The sequence below is a fragment of the Macaca thibetana genome, chromosome 17 (genome assembly GCF_024542745.1).
Source record: "Macaca thibetana thibetana isolate TM-01 chromosome 17, ASM2454274v1, whole genome shotgun sequence".
Lineage (NCBI taxonomy): Eukaryota > Metazoa > Chordata > Mammalia > Primates > Cercopithecidae > Macaca > Macaca thibetana.
The window spans coordinates 19,686,203-19,706,972 of NC_065594.1; the positions used below are offsets into that span (position 1 = coordinate 19,686,203).

Here is a 20,770-nt window from a genome sequence, read left to right on the forward strand (position 1 = left end):
CTAAAAGCAAATGTTGATACATACGTGTGGTTCACTTCGTGAAATTCATAAACTGTATGCTTATTACTTATGTATATTTTTGTATTTATGCTACACTTCAATAAGAAGTTTTAAAAGCTTCTTATTTTTTATATCAGGTCCATCTGATAGGAGAAACAAAACTTCAAAACATCTTCAAAATACTATGATGGTATTCCTTCATTACCTCATATAAACCATGATAAAATTAAAGGAAATCTCTGCACACAGTACATATACATGGATAAACACACATAAAAAATTAGGGTGACTGGTGAACAAAATGAAAAGTTGAAATCCTTTCAGCAAATCCCCATGGCACATTTTTAAGAATTATCTTTGGGAATAAATAATACAAAACATATTTGTATTCCAAGAGTATAAAACGTCATTGCTTCCTTTCCATATAGTGCCCCTCCCCAATGGCTTCCATTATTACTAAATTCCAAAGTGTATTTTAAATGATTTCAGGAATTGATGTGTTACACAAAACCCCTCCCCAATGGCTTCCATTATTACTAAATTCCGAAGTGTATTTTAAATGATTTCAGGAATTGATGTATTACACAAAACAAGCTAGGATTGTGCAATAGATCTCCAAGGCCCAGTACGAAGTTTTCTGTGAAGAATTCTTGACAGCCAAATTCTCCACATACTTTAAAAAAATCTGCCACTAAAACAGCTCCAAATATTTCTGCTGATTAACTCCAGCTCCCTGTAAACACTTTCTCTCTATCTATATCTATATCTATATCTATCTATATATATATATTTTAAGACAGGGTCTTACTCTGTTGCTCAGGCTGGAGAGCAGTGGCACAATCACAGCTCATTGCAGCCTTGACCTCAGCGACATGAATAGCTGGGACAACAAGCATGTGCCACCACACCCAGCTAATTTTTGTGTTTTTTGTAGAGATGGGGTTTTGTCATGTTGCCCAGGCTGGTCTCAAACTCCTGGGCTTAAGTAATCCATCCGCCTCAGCCTCCCAAAGTGCTGGGATTACAAACGTGAGCCACTGCACCCAGGGTCCTATTCTGTATTATAAAATAAAAAGTAGTTTTAGCAACCAGGTAGAAAAGTCTATGTAGTTGTAGTATCCACTGCTCAACACATTGGTCTAAATTATAAGAACATCATAGTTTTACTCACTACAGGTGTAGTACCTGAGTCTAGTTCTTAAAAGTGTAATACATAAATGTATTTGTGAAAAAGTAAAAAATCACACTAATCCTAGATATAATCAGTGTAAAAGACAATTTACTTAACAGTCTTTCATATTCTCTTTTTCCTTTATGGTTCTTTTTCCCTCTTATACCTTAGCATAATGGTTAAGAGTTTGGGCTTTCTCAGGTCAGTCAATTTCAATACAAGTGGCACTTTACAGTTGTGTGTTTCTGGGTAACATGCATTCCCCTTCAACCTCTTTTGAGATTCCTCATTATACATGTTTTCCTTACTTGTAAAATGGGGATAACAAGAGTTGTCACACCATACAGGCTTTTAAACATGAAAATACAAATTGCATATCACGTGCAGGGCCCGGCAAGGGTAAGAGACAATAAATGTTCATCAATTATTAAACAACATATCAATTCTTAGATTAGACCATTGTTTATATGTGTGTATGCACATTCTGCCAGGTTTTGGTATCAGTTTGTTATGTCAGTTTTGTAAAAATGAATTAGGAAACTCTCTCTGAACTGAAACTGTTTAAATTAGTTCATTAAATTTTTAAGACAGGGCCTCTGTCAGTGAGACTCCTGGCTAGAGTGCAGTGGCACAATCATGGCTCACTGTAGCCTCTACCTCCTAGGCTTGAGATCCTCCCACTTCTGCTTCCCAAGCAGCTGAGATCAGAGGTACAGGCTGCCGCACCATGCTAATTTTTAAATTCTCTGTAGAGATAGAGTCTTACTATGTCGTCCAGGCTGGTAAAGTTAAAAATAACTCACCCACGAAACTATCTGGGCCTACTGGTTTTGTGTATGTGGGGATTGTTCCCTGGCAATTTCCTCAGTTTCTTTCATTGTTACTGGCACATTTTCAAGGAAAAAAAAATCTACATTATTACCATTCCAAAAACTTAAAATATTTCAATGCATTAGTTCAAATGATATATCAAATCCCTATACTGTTCTGCATTATCCCATCATCCCTTAAAATATAAACAAACAAATCAAGTATTGTCAAGATTAATGAGAAAATTAATGAATAGTTAAAAGACAAATTATCCTCCAGTTGATACTCTAAAAGAGTATTAGTAAATCAGAACTGGAATCTAGACTTATTTCATAATTCAGCTAGGTTACTTTGAACAGTAATTACTCTGGATGCCTTTGTAACCCTGCCCTACAAATCTATCATAGGTGAAAGATTCTAATACAGGTCTCTGGTTACTTAGTAATAAATTCAAGCTAACATTATACTATAGAAAACGGGAAGAATATGATCTCTATCATACCGTGACTTGTAAGAATCCAAGCGTATACAGAAAAGACTGTAAACTACAAAGAGCCGTACAAGATGTTAGGCAGTGTTATCTTTACACTGTATTCAAGACTAAGGCAAGTAATGTTTTCTTGGCAAAAAGGTTAACATCCAAAGATTAATATCCGTGCCAAGAAAACATACTTGTCTCTATTAGCCTCCTCATTTCCCAATGGTGTTTGTTCTCCAATATCCTAATTTTTATGTATTATGTACCTGCTATAAATGTCACATAGATAAACATGTGGTTTAATTAAGGGGAAAAAATAATTCAAGTGTCTGGTCATTGACATAGTCAAAGTGCTTTCAACTACAAAAACTTACTACAGCGCCGTGTAAACAGTGTTCTCTAGGCTCTGTCTTTGGGAGTTCTTCAATATAATAAACTATAAAATAGAATACAGTGGTACCCCTAATGTGGTGATGATGGAAGCAGCTACTATGTTAAGACATCATATGGCTTTATCCACTTAATCCCCACAGCAACACTAGGCTATATATTATTGACACTTACTAGTCAACCAGCCAGGAAAACCTGAAATCTGAACCCAGGCAATCTGACTCCAGAGTCCACAAGTTTAACCACTACCAGTACAGGATCCTATAGATAAACTACTTAGAATTTATTACTAAGTCATAATGAAAGTCTCATCTCAATTAACGCTTGGATAAAAAAATCTATATTACATATAGATTGATAGTTATCTTCCAAATGATCACTGTATTAGACCTACAACTGAAACAAGTTTGTTTTACTGTTTTTCTTTTTTTTTTTTTTTTGAGACAGGGTCTCACTGTCACCCAGGCTACAGTGCAGTGGCAGGATCACAACTCACTGCAGCCCCCACCTCCCAGGCTCAAGTGATCTTCCCACCTCAGTCTCCTGAGTAGATGGGACCACAGGCAGGTAGGTACCAAAACACCCCGCTATTTTTTTTAAATAGAAACAGGGTCCCCCTATGTTACCCAGGCTAGTCTCAAACTCCTGGGCTCAAGTGATCTTACCACCTTGGCTTCCCAAAGTGTTGTGATTACAGGCGTGAGCCACTGCGCCTGGCCAGTGTTCGAGTGTTTCTGAAAGAATCCTGGCTTCTCTCTTGCACAGCACCATCAAAAACATAAAGGTCTAAGTAAAATCGTCTTTTCTCCAGAATTCCCCAAGATAATGTATGAAATTCCATTGCAAATCCTTGTGGAGTTGTTTTTTAACAAAGTCTAATCCTAATATAACTGTATCATGACAATTGGCTTTCTTTAGTCTTTGCCTAGATTTCTCTTTTTGTAGCTAGGATAAATTACAATTTGGCCATACATCTCAAAAAGTAAGAGTCAATGGGATGATCTGTTTTCTTATTGGAATGTCCACTTTGAAAGCTTAATAGTATTGGTGGGTTGTTGTGTGTGGGTATATGTAAACAGAATCAGTTATGAGGTAAACAAACCGGTAGATTTTTTTTGGGGGGGTATAGTAAATATTAACCATGTTTAAATGTTTACTTACAAAACTTACAAACTAAGTAGATTAATAAACATCAGAGTAGTCACTACCAGATTGGTAAGTGTTTTAAACATGCAGATTCCATATAACTCAAATAATTTACATAAAATCATAAAGGGGCAATTTCTACTACAAAAAGACGGACTTTGACAAGAATCTTATACAGCATGTACACAGCAAAGAATAAAATGAGGCAAGGCATCCTTGAATATAGGCAGTTTAGCTCCAACAGAGCCTGTCCCAGAATGGAAGATTCATGCTACCTGCTCATAGGTATGGGAGAAATCAGTGGTACTCCAAAACAACTGAACAACGCCAAGGCAAACTATGTCAAAACAAATGTTAAAGGGAAATGCTCCCTTACAGCATAAGTCTATCAGATTTTTTAAAATCCTGAGTCACAAGTTTATTGGCTTATTCTAGAATCAACCCAGACATTCTGGATTATCAAAGGAAAAATGTGACAACAGAACAAAACAATCTGAATGAATTTGTGTAACTGGAACGCAAGTCACAAAAATCACTTTCATCACTCACTTACCAATTGGGTAATAGAGATTATCCAGTGTAAGACAAGAGCTATTAAAGCTTTTTCTTGATTTATCTCAGATCATTAATATGAGAACTGCGGGACCAACAGCAACTGCTACATTTATTGACGACTTCCATGTGCCATGCTATAGGTAAATGCATTGCATAAACATTTAATGCTCATAACCTTGGGAAGTAATTCTGTTATTTTTGGTGAAAGAAATAAAGCTCAATGGTATTTAAAAACTTGTCTAAAGTCACACAGCTAGAGCCAGGTTCCCAAATTGATGGTTTTTTTTTTTTTTTTTTTGAGACGGAGTCTCGCTCTGTCGCCCGGGCTGGAGTGCAGTGGCCGGATCTCAGCTCACTGCAAGCTCCGCCTCCCGGGTTCACGCCATTCTCCTGCCTCAGCCTCCCGAGTAGCTGGGACTACAGGCGCCCGCCACCTCGCCCGGCTAGTTTTTTGTATTTTTTTTTTTTTAGTAGAGACGGGGTTTCACCGTGTTAGCCAGGATGGTCTCGATCTCCTGACCTCGTGATCCGCCCGCCTCGGCCTCCCAGAGTGCTGGGATTACAGGCTTGAGCCACCGCGCCCGGCCGGTTTTTTTTTTTTTTTTTTTAATGCCATATCACACAGACTCTTGACTGACAAACATCAGTTTTCATGATTAAATGTTATGTCAAAGTTTAGGCAGTGGACTGAACACACACTGATCAATCACTGTTTAAAAAATTATCTCCCACCTAAGTCTTTAAATAATAAATTATTTCCGAATGTGTGCATTGAGGTAGGAAAGGGGAGGGAGGAGATTACAGATAGCTGGGCTTCCCAGTAGCTCCTTTCCAACAGAACAATGGAAGTTTGTTCTAAATGTTCTTGTTTTATTTTGCATACGCCACAAAATAAAGTAGAATGGAGAAAATGCAGAAATCACATAAAACCACAAAATATAATAAATCGTTAAACTGTCACCTAAAAGATCACCTTTTAGGAGGGAAACTTCTTTCCTAACTTTAATCTTTGCATATCATCCTGCTAATAAGTTTCCTGGTCTCATATCTTCAGTACCTTCTCTCAACATTACGCTAAGTGGTAACAGAGTAAATGGGTCAGCTTAGAAAGGTTTACCAGTCAAAATATTATAATGTAGCACTTCTAATAACAATTCCTTAGCAATTTTCCAAAAGAAGAATTGCTCTAATATTGAGAATTTTGGTTACTATTTCTGAAACACACACACACACACACAATTATTTTCATCAGTACTCTTTAAATATGTTGAAAATGATCCTCTTTTTTAAAAAAGGCCAGTAACACTGTTTATATAACTGCCTATCTTTTATGTGCTATGTGTTCACTGAAATGGAAAGGAGACAAAAATTTTCAAGATCACATAGCAAAACTAAGACACATCAAAGGTGTCAGATGTTAGGGGGAGTTTTTTTTTTTTTTAAGTTATATTTAGAAGCAACAGAGGTGCTAATTTCCTTTTTTTACCCAGCAAGGATATTCCAGGTGATTGAGTATTTTCTGGGAGAAGTTGCCAACTCTATTTCCAACAAGAAACTGACCAAAACAAACCTCATTTTAAAAAGTGTTCTTTGAAAACGTGTACAGAATGGATAAATAAAATGTGGTATATCCATATGATAAAATATTATTCAGTAATAAAAAGAATGGAGTAATGATATATGGCACAACACAGATGAACCTTAATAACAGGATGCCAAAGTAAAAGAAGCTGGTCGCAAGATAGCACATATTCTATGATTCCATTTACTATATGTAATTGCCCAGAATAGGCAAACATACAGAGACAGAAAGTAGATTAGTAGTTCCCAGGGGCTAGGAAGAGTGGGGAAGAATAGGTCATGACTACAAACAGGTACAGATTTCCCTTTGAGGTGATAAACATGTCCTAAAATTGATTATGGAGATAAACACACAATTCTGTATAAACTAAAAACCATTGATTTGTACACTTTAACTAGATGGATTATATGGTATGTGAATTACATTGCAATAAAACTGTTTTTTTTAAAAAAGGTACACAGGTATGCCAGGCATAAGAACCATCTACCTGTAATTATACTAACAAATTAGCTAGAATTACTTTTTTACTAAAATCATAAATACAGAATATAATAATTCTTCCATATTTTAAACTACTTTTCACCACTTACATGTTGCAGTGGCTAGCATGATTCAATTAGTGGTTAAAGGCACAGGCTGGGTTACAATTCCTAGCTTTATCACTTAGTAGCTATGAAATTACAGGTAAGTTGCTTCCATTCTCTGAGCCTCACATGACTCTTTTGTAGTGAGAATTAGGAGCAACTACTTCTTAGGATTGTTAATTATTAAATAGGATAATCCCTGTAAAGCACAGTGCATGGGGCAAGATGCTCAGTAAACACTAGATACTAAAATTCACCACTGAAAGTTTCTGGAGCCCATCTGGTCCATGTTCTACCCTATACAATGATCTCATCTTACTCATTTCAGGACGTTATCCCTGGGCCTCTGTGGGATGGCTAGGGGGCCGTTAAAGGAAGATTGCAAAAAAGGGTAATAAGTTCCTACTCTCCACACTGACTCCTCTTTCGTAACAATTATCAGCTTCCTTGCTGCCAAGAATGGGCAAAGAGATAAGCCAAATGTTAGACCACAGGCAGGGTTGTCCCTTCACTTAACCTGAAGAGGGCCTCAGCCCTTATGCAAAGTCAGATATCCCCCAGAAGGCAATCAGGCTTGTACCTGGGGGCTCTAAGACATAACTCCTTTGATAAAGACTTTTCCAAGTATACTGTAAAGAAATAAGCAACCTTTGTATGTTAGTTTCACAAATGGCCAAGCTTTTAGTGAATTTCTTAAGTTTGATATGACAAGATTTAAAGAGAAGGCAACCAAAGCAGATAGAATCTGGAATTTTAGGTAAATAACAGAGGATGCACTGAGTCCATGTACAAATCAGTAGCAACACTCCAGCTTCCTGCCCTTCACATCATTGGTGCTGAGTAAGTTACACATTAAACACTATCAACTCATTCCTTCTGCCTTACTTTATGAGGTACACCTAATCTCTGACCTCACAGAATCTTGCTATTTCAGTTGAAGAAATGGCAAGTTGGTGTTACCCTCTTACGTACAGGAAATGCTATATAAGGAAAAAGGAAAGCTCTATATGAATGTTAGTTTCTCTGATTTTTCTTTTTTGGAAAAACAATTTTAATATACAACAGAGTAGAGGGAAAAACAAAAGCATCCACATGCCCATAACCAGATTTAATAAATGTGAACAACTGTCATTTAACGCATTTTATTTATTTACAATTTCAATGACAATCTTTAAAAGTTACTTGAAGTGTTTTTCACTAAATGTACAACAGAACAGTTCTAAATACTTTAGAAAAAAGATTCCATGAACATCTGTTTCTGGTCTTAGAACTGTAGTGACATGACTACATTGTCCCTGCACCAAATGAGAATGTGGACAATAGATTCCGGGAAAATGTATTCTGCAGTCAAGAGAGCTGTGCGCAAAGCATCACCCTCTCAACATTCAGAGATCTTCTGATATGATCAGGACCATAACCATGACTGAACACATATACATCCCAGATCATCTAGCAACAGGTAAGTTTTATCTATTTTACAGAAGAGATCACTTATTCAACAGATTTTTTTTTTTTTTTTTTTTCTGAGACGGAGTCTCTGTCGCCCAGGCTGGAGTGCAGTGGCGCGATCTCGGCTCACTGCAAGCTCCGCCTCCCGGGTTCACGCCATTCTCCTGCCTCAGCCTCCCGAGTAGCTGGGACTACAGGCGCTGCCACCACGCCCGGCTAGTTTTTTGTATTTTTAGTAGAGACCGGGTTTCACTGTGTTAGCCAGGATGATCTCGATCTCCTGACCTTGTGATCCGTCCATCTCGGCCTCCCAAAGTGCTGGGATTACAGGCATGAGCCACCGCGCCCGGCCGCCTGGCTAGTTTTTTGTATTTTTTTTAGTAGAGACGGGGTGTCACCGTGTTAGCCAGGATGGTCTCGATCTCCTGACCTCGTGATCCGCCCGCCTCGGCCTCCCAAAGTGCTGGGATTACAGGCGTGAGCCACGGCACCCGGCTATTCAACAGATTTTAAAAATGAAAAAAAAAAAAAAAATCTTTAAGAGGACTCAATGATATTAAAGGCTTTGGTAATATTAAGGGGAAAAAAGACAATCTCTTACTTCAAATAATTTAGCACTTATTTGAAAAAATTAGTAAAGTATATATGAAAATGTAACATGGCAAACGTGAGACTGATAATAAGCAACACAGAAATAACAGGATAAAGTTGTTAATTCTTGAAGGAATTATTTTAGGATGAGTTCCTAGAAAAAGTATGTTTTGTTCTAAAATCTTTAAAGATTATTAGACTTCAATATGCAACAGGTACGAATGTGGGAGATCATTTCTGAGCAAACAGTGGGGAAGCAGGAAAGCATTCTGGAAAATTACATAGTGTGAAACAGTCAGGCACACTGTGAAAAGCTTCTAACCGTAAGTTAAGATGTTTGGACTGATAATGAAGTCAAGATAATCTGTTAAAAGTTTTGGTACACTCTGCTGCTCTAGAACACGTCCTCTTATTCATCTGTCAGATAAACTAGATCCTCCTTTGAGATCCAGTTCAACTTCCATGATGAAGCATTCTCAAAGTTGTAGTGCAGTCAATGATCCATTCTCAGTATCCAGAGCACTTTGCATTTATCTCTGTTACACTGAATAGTGCTTCCCAAACACTGCATGAAAAAAAAATCACTGGGTAGCTTGTATAAAAGACAGCAAGGAAGTGTGATTCTTTTTTTTTTTTTTTTTTTTTTAAGACGGAGTTTCACTCTTGTTGCCCAGGCTGGAGTGCAATGGTGGGACCTCAGCTCATCTCCTGGGTTCAAGCAATTCTCCTGCCTCAGCCTCCCAAGTAGCTGGGATTACAGGCATGCATCACCACACCCGGCGAACTTTGTATTTTTAGTAGAAATGGGGCTTTCTCCATGTTGGTCAGGCTGGTCTCAAACTCCCGCCCTCACGTGATCCGCCCACCTCTGCCTCCTAAAGTGCTGGGATTACAGGCGTGAGCCACCACGCCCAGCACTGTTACTCTTTAACCTCCAGGAATTAGCAGTCAGAGGAAGCCAATTTACACCCTAGAGAGGAAAGTGCTGAGACTACCTTCTTATATTGTGATGAGAGTCTAGAAAAAATTTGTTGTTCCACATGTTCACTTTTTCCATGTCACCAAACTTCTCTCTTAGTGACTTAAGTCTATTAAACATAAATATGATTTGCCAGAAATTCTACTTTTAAAACCAACAACTGAAAAAAACATACAGTGGTTTTTTTTTTTTCATATAATACATCAAAATTATAAAAAGCATTGAACTACCGGCTGTTCTTCATTAAATTAACCCCTGGACCATTTAAGTAAATAGTTCTCCTTCTCTTTAGAAACTTGTATCCACAGATTTCTGCTTGCTTTTTATTCTCATACATTCACCACGCTAACACACTTGTTTAGATCAAACCAAAGCACCACTGCATAAAAGGATATTGCACTCAATACTGATGGGGTTGCTCTCCCACAGAAGTGCTTCATTCTCAGCTACAAATATTCCCAGTTTAGAACAGACAGCAAGAACAGTTTTAAACTGTCAGCATCAACAGCATTGACATTTCCTTTCCAACACCCCCGCCATGACCCCTGCCATCTCCACTCAAGAGTGCCAAGCAAGTCTGAAAAATAGGAACTGAATAAGGGAAGATGATCAAAATGCTGGCAACCATATTAATAGTATCAGTTTCTTTAGACTAATATATTTATAACCTAGATCATAACTGCAAATGAAAAATATATTCTAATCTGGTGATTCAAACAGTGATTTTATAAACAGTCAAAACTTTGGAATACATTCTTTTAAAAGTCATAAATACTTTTTAACTTTAAAAAGTTAAAATCCCAACAGGGTTTTAATGTACTTTACAAGCTAACTCTAAAATTCATTCAAAATCCTATTCTAATTTCAGGGGAGGAGGATATCCTATAGGATATCAAATCTATAAAATGATTCTAATGAAAACAATGTGATACTGGCACAATACAAAAACAGTTCAATGAAGGAGAATACACTAGGAAGTTCAAAACTGAAGCCTGTACATATGGTAATTTAGTATTAACAAAGGTGGCAGTTTAAGTGTGAAAAACATAAAACATTCAATAAATGGCGAAGGGCTAACGCCACTATTTGTGGGAATGGGGGAGGAATCTTCAAATCATGAATACCTCACATCATACAAAAATAAACTGCAGAGGGACTGAGGAGCTAAGCATTTAAAAGATACTAGAAGAAAATGTAGGCCGGGCGCAGTGGCTCACGCCTGAAATCCCAGCACTTTGGGAGGCCGAGGCAGGCAGATCCCGAGGTCAAGAGATGGAGACCATCCTGGCCAACATGGTGAAAGCCTGTCTTTACTAAAAATACAAAAATTAGCTGGGTGTGGTGGCGCATGCCTGCAGTACCAGCTACTTGGGAGGCTGAGGCAGGAGAATCGCTTGAACCTGGGAGGCGGAGGTTGCAGTGAGTGGAGATCATGCCATGGCACTCCAGCCTACGTGACAAGGTGAGACTCCATCTCAAAAAAAAAAGAAAAAAGAAAATGTAAAGAGAGTATATGCTAATTTTAGGAGTGATAGGACTGAAGAAAATTTTCCTAAGCAGAAGGCAAGAAAAGCCCCCACAACTAATATTATTAGTTTGTAATACTGATATATTTTGTTAAAAATATTTAAAATTTCTATAGAGCACAAGGTAACACATTGTTAAAAGACCATACTAGACTGGGAGAAAATATCAATGATTCTAATGTAATAACCATAATATTTAAAGAATTTCCACTGGGCAAAAGGATATATTAATAAGTAAATCAAAGAAAACTCTAGTTGACAATAAATAAAACTTACAAATAATAAACCACCTCACCACTAGTAGTCAAGAAAATGCAAATTAAAATAGTAAAATGTCATTTCCACCCTAAAGACTGGCCAAAAAAAAAAAAAAAGGACTTCTGTTGATAATGGTTTGGGAAATACCCTATTAGTAGTAGTAGAAACTAACACAGCCCCTCTTCCCTCCCCCGCCCAACTTTTATTCTAGATTCAGAGAGTATATATGTGTGCAGTTTGTTACACAGGTATATTGCTTGTTGCATGGGTGAGGCCGAGATTTGAGGTATGATTGATCCCATCACCCAGGCAGTGAGCACGCACCCAATAGTTAGCTTTTCAACCCTTGCCCAATTCCCTCCTTCCCCCATCTAGTAGTCCCCAGTGTCTACTGTTTCCATCTTTATGTCCATGTTACACAGCCTTTTAAAAGAATTATTTGTATTTATGTTTTTAGTAAGCTCAGTAATTGTTTTTAATAATCCTACAGATATAATCACGTTTTAAGTGTACAAAGATAGACTACACACACACAGACACACACACACATAATGACAAAATTATAGTGCTCAGTAAATATAAGCTATGAGCCAGACACAGTTCTAAGAGCTTTGGAAACATCAACTCATTTAATTCTCACAGCAATCCTATAATTTAGGTTCTATTATTTTCATCCCCATTTTGCAGATGAGGAAACCAAGGCACAGAAAGGTTGAGTAACTTGCCCAAAGTCACAGACACAGTAAGCAGCGGAGCCAGGATTCAACCCAGGTGTTTCAACTTCAGTACCTGAGCTCTTAACCACCGCTACACTACTAGGTAGATCTACTGCCTTCCAAACAAGGATGTTCATTGCAATATTGTACATCATAGCAAAATACTGGTAGCAGCCATGATCAGGAACTGTAAAATAAATAATGGGCTGCTCATGATGTAAAATAGTAAATGATGTAGAATCAACATATACACAAATATTTATAATACATTAAGTGAAAACAAATGAGACACAAAAAAGATTTAGCATAACTTCATTTGTGTCTTAGAAGCAACCTCTGTATGCAGTTTTATATATATGTATGTTCATTTGTTCAGACATTTTTCTAAAAAATTACACACAAAATATTAATACTTAATACTAGTTTCTTCTGGGAAGGAGAACAAGATTAGGAGTAAGGGTGAAGAGAGATTTTTCACTAGTTATTTTACATATCTTTGTATTAGATGACTTCTTTTATTAATATAAATGGCACGTTATTGCTTTTCTATTAAAAACAAATTAAGCTAATAAGCAAACAGCGAGGTAGAGCCCCAGGTTAGATAAGATGCTAATATCACCAACAGCACTGGATCTACCCTCCTGCAAAGCAGTTAAATTTGCTATGCTGATGGCCAGAGACTGAAGACGCCAAAACTCACGAAGAGTTTTAAACATTTTGATGCTGATTATAACACAGTAAGATTCTCACACATTATTGCAAGAATATATAAAACATCATTAGTAAGAATCAAACTGGCTGAGTTCAAATTGCAGCTCTACTACTTACTGGCTGTATGATTCCAGGAAAGTGACTTAACCTCTTGATATCTCAATTTTCTCATTATAAAATGGGGATTAGTATTTACCTTATATGGTTAATACTTATAAAATCCTTATAATACCTGCACATAGATTCATTTTGTTAAACAAAAATAACTTAAGAAAATACATATATGTACATGCTGATGTTAACCTAACAGTACCATCTCCCTTTCCAAAAACATAAATAACCTCTGCAAAACAAAGTGTATCATATATAGTAAGTGTATAAGTGTTGTTTTGCAAAACATTTTTTTAGGCTATGCAGACACATATATGAATATGGTACCATAATGTAAAATTCACTTCTCATGTTCCAAAGAGTATCAAATCCACTATGACTAGAGCATATTAGTGAGTGGCTTAGGGCTTTGTCCTCTGCTGCTACATCCCAAGATCAAACCTCACCACATCAAGCCTGGCATCTATCACAGCATCTTTCATTTAAGAGGGCTGCAGAGTAAACACACAGTTTCAAACCTTAATATGTGCACAAACATCCTGTCTTAAACCAAATTCAAAACACCTTTCGTCCTAAAATATCTTTTCTGTTGTCTCTAGATTAAATCCATATCACCATTAATATATTTTTAGTCAAGACCAAGCAACCCTCTCCCTGAACCTTTTTTCCTCTCTAGCCAAAGCTCACCCTGATGTTAAGGCAACTTAATCCAAATCCTCACCTTTTGTAGGTTTATTTATAAACTTTTTGTTCTGTCACTTCAATGGACAACACAGCTAAAAAAATGCTTAATTTTATAAAAATCATTAAATTCACTCTGCCAAAAGTAAGAATTTTATTATTTGCAGTAACTATGTTTCCAGAATAAAGGCATTACATATTATAATTGGCCTATTAAAATTAGGTGTTTAGTATTAGGCTTATTTCAGTAATAAATCAACTTTAGGCTGGTTCTCAAAATATTTTTCCTAGTACCCTGCCTGAATCTCTCCAACATGTACACTAATTCTCTATATAACTTACATTCCCTATATAACTTGTTTAAAATGTCTTACATTCCCTATATAACTTGTTTAAAATGAAGTTAACTATAAAGTCCCAAGAAACTCTAGCCTCGTTGCAGTTCTTTTGTGTGTGTGTGTGTGTTGTGGGGAGAGGGGAAGGAGACTAAAATTAATCTTAGATCCTTTACTCAGTATCTTCTAGATCTTTTTTATATACTGAAAACAGTAATTTGCACATCTTACATAAATTCACTGAAAGCCGATTTAGAAATTCTTCAGTTCAATTCCCTCATTCTGCAGATGATGAAATCTAGATCTAGAAGTTAAGTAACTTCCTCAGAGTCACATGCTTTGGACTGAAATGATGTATGATTATGGACCACTAACGTTGTCTCATCTACTTGAAGAAGTAGCCCACGATTACAAACATTAATTAACCACATGCATTAAAAGGTAGTATATTCTCTAGAACTTTTCAAAGTACTTAAAAATAATTACTTAAGGCATTTAGTGTTAAGTAATTTTACACTAAATTTTACATTTTACAGAAAAACAAGCTAAACCCAAAAGTTTTACTTCCTTGTTACTATATCAAAGCTAAGGATAAGATTTATTCTTAATGAATTAACTGGTGCTTAAAACACAGTATCGTTATTTCCTCCAAATATTTCATTTATAAATTTTCACTTTTAATAAAGTTTCTCTTATTGTCTTTTAAAGGAAGTAATTTTCTGATATGAATAGAAAAATCATAATAAAATCATTAAAATGAAATTTTCTCTGGATCTCATACCTGTCGTTCATCCTCCATGACGTTACTAGCAAATTCAAATACTAGGTCGTTCTGTTGGACAACAGCGGCCATAATAAAGCATTCCCCTTAGATCCACATGAGAAAAATTCCAAACAGATTCATGTATCAGGCAGCAAAATCCAGTGACTGATTTGGGTAAAAAACCCTCAGCTCTGTCTGTGGAGTTACTGTACACCCAAGTTTTCTTCAGGGAAGGTGCTTCAATTTTCCTGGTTTGTTGATATTCTAGTCAAATTGAGACAATTTTCCTGAAATTTTTCTTCTCTCAAGCTTCTTGGCCTAAAAAACAAAAACTTAGATTAGTTATGAAAAAGCAATCAGCCACTCAGGATATAATAACTGATAGAGAGGGTGGTATCGCCAAAGCATTTTTTTTATTATTAACGTTTTAAAATAAAATTGACATGACTAACGAACATATGCTCTTTTTAAAAAGTTACATATTTTCTTTGAAGAGTTTGCTCCTGCTAAGATCATCTCTCAGTACTGAAAATTATGCCTCTCTCCCCCACTCTATAGTTAAACTACTGTTACTCAATATTAAAAAAAAAAAAAGGTCAAAAACCCCAGCAATAATGAGGGTTGTAATCGCAATAAAGGATATATAAACAATTTCCTTCTTTTCACCAACTCAGCAAAGCACACACACAGAAACTGCTACCCCATGAGTAATTTCATAACATACATATTTTCACCTTTAATAGAGGATTTATATAAGGATTTAAAATCGAATACATTTAAAGTTTAGTAAGAACTATTTTTAAATCTGTTAAAAATAAGCAGAAATTAAAGCCCACTTTTTCTGTTCTTTAAAAAGCCTTCTGATAAGTAAAATGTTTTAAAAATTACCATGCTTAAGCCTGTCTTCAGTGGCTTCTTTTTTAATGCACTGAAATGTATCCTTATCTCTAGCACAGGCTTGCAAGCAACAGGAAGGAAACAGCACTTGACCACGTCATGGCAAATTAGAACATGCAAAGAGCTGCACTTTACAATAGCAGAAAAACAGAAACGCAACTTAGCAGTGAAAACAATTTCATAGCAAAGGGAGAAAGGCTTTTAAAATGTCTGCCAAAAATGTTTGCCTATTTAAAAAAAAAAAGTTATCAATACTAACAAAAGGAAAAAATTCTTCAGGTGTTCAGCACAATCTTATTACATTTTCATCAAATGATGATGGCCATAAATGTGGCATAAAAAGAAAGATATAAAAATAATCACATTAAATAACATCTAGTTCTTTGAATTAGCATTTGCAGTTTTAATACAAACACTTTAAAACAGAAGTTGACTCCAAGGAAAGGATGGCCAGTAATTTCCTAATAATTTTAAAGAGATAAGTCTGGGGATGAAGCTGACCTGGTGAATCAGTTTCCCTGAAAACATAAATCCAGCTAGTACGTGCTAGCCAAATCCCTTAATCGACTTCCTAATTTCTGTAAAGCCAAGTCCCTGTGTGTTCTGGGCTTTAAGGGCCATCATGGATGACTGTGATTTTCCTAGCAGGAACTCAAAATAAAGTAAGAATTAAGAATTCAATTCAAGATGACATTTCTACTCACTACACTAAATTCCAACCCAGCAAATTTCCCACTCTCATCCACTCCCTTTTAACAGGAAGTTTAACTCCAACACTGGGAAAGTATTTTTAGCACATTCAGGTGGTTTTTGAGCAAGGTACCGTATCTAGAAGAGGAAAAAAAAGTGTTTTGATCTAAATTGATCACAGATAGATACATTTGGTCTTGTACTTATTATTATTTATAATACCTTTTTCCTTAATTATCCAACCAAATTCCCTATAGCAGACCTGCCTTATGTTCCTCCACACAAACTATTCAATCTTGCCTCTTTTCTCAACTTCTGTTATTTCCCATGCTTGCAACACACCCCCCTTCAACTTGCCAGCATTCAATCCCATCTTTTCCATTCAATGCTCAAGTCCCATTTATTTCACAAAGCCTCCCAACATCTATGCCTCAAACTGTAAGGACTGCTCCTTTCAAAAACACAGCAATTACTGTCTGTAGAACCGATTTAGCATTAATTGTAGTACATTGTCTCACATTTGAAAACTGTGTTCCCTTAATTCAACTGAATACATGTTTGAGTGCCAATTATTTGCAAGGCAATGTGCCAGTCACCAAGACAATTGCAGCAAAACCTCTTCTGAGGAAATAACCATTGTCTAAAATTTCTTCTGTACCTCCCAAACCTGTGTGCCCACAGTGATGACAAAAAGGATTATATTAATGACAAATACTGTTTTAAATATCTTATCAGGCCAGGCATGGTGGCTTACACCTGTAACACCAGAATTTGGGGGGCTAGTGGGGAAGGAGTCACTTGAGACTAAGAATTCAAGACCAGCCGGGGCAACATAGCAAGACCTCGTCTTTACAAAAAATAAAAAATTAGCTGGCTGTGTTGGTGTGTGTGCATTTTTGATCCCAGCTACTCAGGAGGCTGAGGCAGGAGGATCGCTTGAGCCTAGGAGTTCAAGGCTGTAGTGAGCCATGATTGTCACTGCACTCCAGCTTGTATTACAGAATAAGACTCTGTGTTCAATAAATAAATATAATTAGATATTTAAGCTATTTCTACAAATATCCTTTATTTTAAAAAGAATAACTGACGTACTCCTGATAAAGAGGAAACTATTATCATAAGTTTGAAAAACCAGAGTAAGAAAATATAACCAGAATCAAGGGATGTTTGCTGATACAGAAGTTTCTCTGTAAAAGATTAGGTTCCAGAAGGCTATTTCAAAATCCATTTGTTCATAAATGCAAAATGACATTGTGCCAATGGCCAGTGTGAATACATCTAGGTAAATTTAAGTTTCACTTTCTTTTCCTATCATGTACCTTTTCTTATCAGCACTTCCACACTGCTACTGTGCTTTAAACAGTTGTCTTTCAGAAATCTAAAAAATCAGGATAAGTAATCAACATACCCACACCTTATAGTACACACTAACAACCAACAGTAATATATCAAAACTGAAATGGCTTCCCACAATCACTAAGCCACTTATTGCGGCAGAAAAAGACACGTTTGCTCAGGCATGTCGTTTTTGCTTATTTCTATAGAGAAGTCCATAAACTGAAAATGTGTAAGTAAAGAAAAGCATTTTACTGGCTTAATCGTGTCTTTGATGCTCTGTCATCTTTCCTGCTCCTCTTCCTCTCCCCTGTGTACTTATATACCCTATGGTATCAACGTGATTCTTGAGAATACATTTTCTGATACCTGATCCAGAGGGAGCACCCAGAGACACCAAAGATTCTTACAATCTTTGATAACAAGGCCCAGGTATCTTACATTTCTTTCAGTAATAGATAAGACTGAAGATCTAAATCAATGAATCCATTTTTGATTAGTAAATTGGGGTGGGCAAGTTCTCACAGTCTACAAGCAAAACAGAACTAAAACTAGAATTTTTGTTTCCTAAATCAGGACTTAAGCTATAACATACAGCCGGGCCTCTAAAATCCACCAAAGTCCTTTCTGCTATAACAGTTTATAACAGATTAAGTAAATGCATATATCAAAAAATTTTTAAATCTTCATCTCTAGGTTCAGCTTTTGAGCTCCAAATCCAGTCACTAAACTATCAGACAAATATACATCAGTGCCCCTTGAAGTCAGTGTGTAAAAAACATGTCTAAAACTAAATGCATCATCTAATTCCTCAAATATGCTCTTAGATGGAAAAAAAATATGGCCACTCAGAAAAAAGGTTTCTGTTCTAACCCAACAAATTGAAAGGTCCTTAATTATCTGTTATAGCTAGGAAGGACTTTGCTGTATTAATAGTTCTCAAACATGCTTTTTCAAAGTGTCAGTCTTTATAAAGTAACAAGAAAAAATATAAGTGAAACTACTTCTTCATCACACAGACATAAGCAGTCAACTTATTTGCACAGTTTTCAGAGGGCATCCAGGCAGACATCTACGAGATAATAAAAAAATCTCAGGCTGGCTCAGATGTCTCCTAATTGGGGCAAGACCATATTCTTATTCTCCAAGGAGACATGCTACAGGAATACTTAGCAACAAGGTTCCTAACCTCTCATCCCTAAGATAAGCTTTGGAGTTAAATGGTAACACAAAGCAGTTCAGAGAACAGGCTCTGGAGTCAGACTGCTTGGGTGGCAATCCTCTACAGTGTGACCTTGGATCAGTTACTTGTTTGGTGGCTCAGTCTCCTCTTTCCGTAAAATAGGTATCAGTCTCAAGTTTTCTCCTTCTGTAAAATGGGTGAAGTAAGTAATACTAAAACCTAGAGCTGTTGTGTAGATGCAAAAATGCATGTGCAGAATACTTGGCGCATAACATGCACTGAGTTAACATGAGCTTCTTTAGCACTGTAAGTATACGCAAGAGATATGTGACAGGTGCATGCTAGGTAACTAATAATTCCTTAAGTCTCATTTCTGTACTCCCTGGAGGTCTCCATTACCACAGCTATTCGCCAGACTCCAAAAAAAGAACATTATAGCCCATTATCAACAAAAGTATAATTCTATTCCAGTGCTTAAAAGTTTGGCGTTTTTTTTAACAAATCCTGGTGCTTCAAGGCTAGGACTTCACTCTGTCTGGCAAACTTCCCTAACACAGAGTCCCATCATGCCTCATTCCAAACAAAATGACTTCACTGATGGTGAACACAGTACCCTCAGCCACACTACTAGCTACTATAACCAATTCAAATGGTTACTTGTTTAATTTATTATAGAAGATTTTAGGTACTAAAAAGACATATGATAGTCAAAATTGATCAATGATTGAATGTAAATTTAAGATTCCTTCAGAAAGGTTTTTAGACACAAGGATATTAAACCCATGAATTCATAAATATATTTTTAGAAAATCATTGCTCTCCTTTTAAGGTACTATGGTACCAAATGCTTATGGTGAAAATTAATAACTAGTCCGGTGCCATGGCTCACATCTGTATCCCAGCACTTTGTTTGGGAGGCTGAGGCGGGTAAATTACCTGAGGTCAGGAGTTTGAGACCAGCCTGACCACATGGTGAAACCCCATCCCTACCAAAAATACAAGAAAATTAGCCGGGCATGGTGGTGAGCACCTGTAATCCCAGCTACTTGGGACGCTGACGCAGGAGAATTGCTTGAACCCGGGAGGAGGAAGTTGCGGTGAGCCAAGGCGCACCTCTGTACTCTACCCTGGGCAACAGAGCAAGACTCCATCTCAAAAAAAAAGAAAACTAATATATAAAGCGAATCAATCAAACAAGCAAAAAGGTTTTAGATCGGACAATTCTGGGATAAAGAAGGTGAAATACTCCAGCTTAAAGGAATGAGGTGCTTGAATGACTTCTCCAATAAAATATGTAATTCAGACCGTGTGTCTGTTTATATACATATGCTATGTTTGTAGGTTGGCAGTATCTAAAAAACTAGAATGCCACAGTAACTCTAGATACCAAGTAACTGAACAGAAAGAACTTTCACAAGATGTGGTAACCTAACGAAGGGCTCTTTTCAATATATACAGATAGCCATGATAAGAAATGCAGTATTTGGAAAGACCATTAGAAAAAATATAACAGAAATGAAAGAAAACAGAGTAAGAAAGTGAGAGAAGAGAAGTTATACAAAGTAGAAATGAGAAGCAAGCAATAAATCCATAATCTGTAATGACTTAATTCCTGTGGGATGGACCATAGTTTGGCCTTTTAAAAAATCTGTTTTCGGCCGGGCGCGGTGGCTCAAGCCTGTAATCCCAGCACTTTGGGAGGCCAAGACGGGCGGATCATGAGGTCAGGAGATCAAGACCATCTTGGCTAACACGGTGAAACCCCGTCTCTACTAAAAAATACAAAAAACTAGCCGGGTGAGGTGGCGGGCACCTGTAGTACCAGCTAC

General features: G+C 36.8%; 1 protein-coding gene across 6 annotated transcripts in view; it reads right to left on the minus strand.

The window, feature by feature from the left end:
- The window catches only part of ELF1 (E74 like ETS transcription factor 1), a 115,242-nt gene that overhangs the window by 33,016 nt on the left and 61,456 nt on the right, over positions 1-20,770 (minus strand). For 5 of the 6 annotated variants that reach the window (XM_050766132.1, XM_050766127.1, XM_050766126.1 and 2 more), the window contains exon 2: positions 14,855-15,154. In XM_050766132.1, the coding sequence (XP_050622089.1) occupies positions 14,855-14,926 (72 nt within the window). In that variant the 5' untranslated portion in view covers positions 14,927-15,154. Of the gene's footprint in view, positions 1-14,854; positions 15,155-15,724; positions 20,706-20,770 lie in introns of those variants that run through there. The other variant, XM_050766128.1, reaches the window with a different exon arrangement.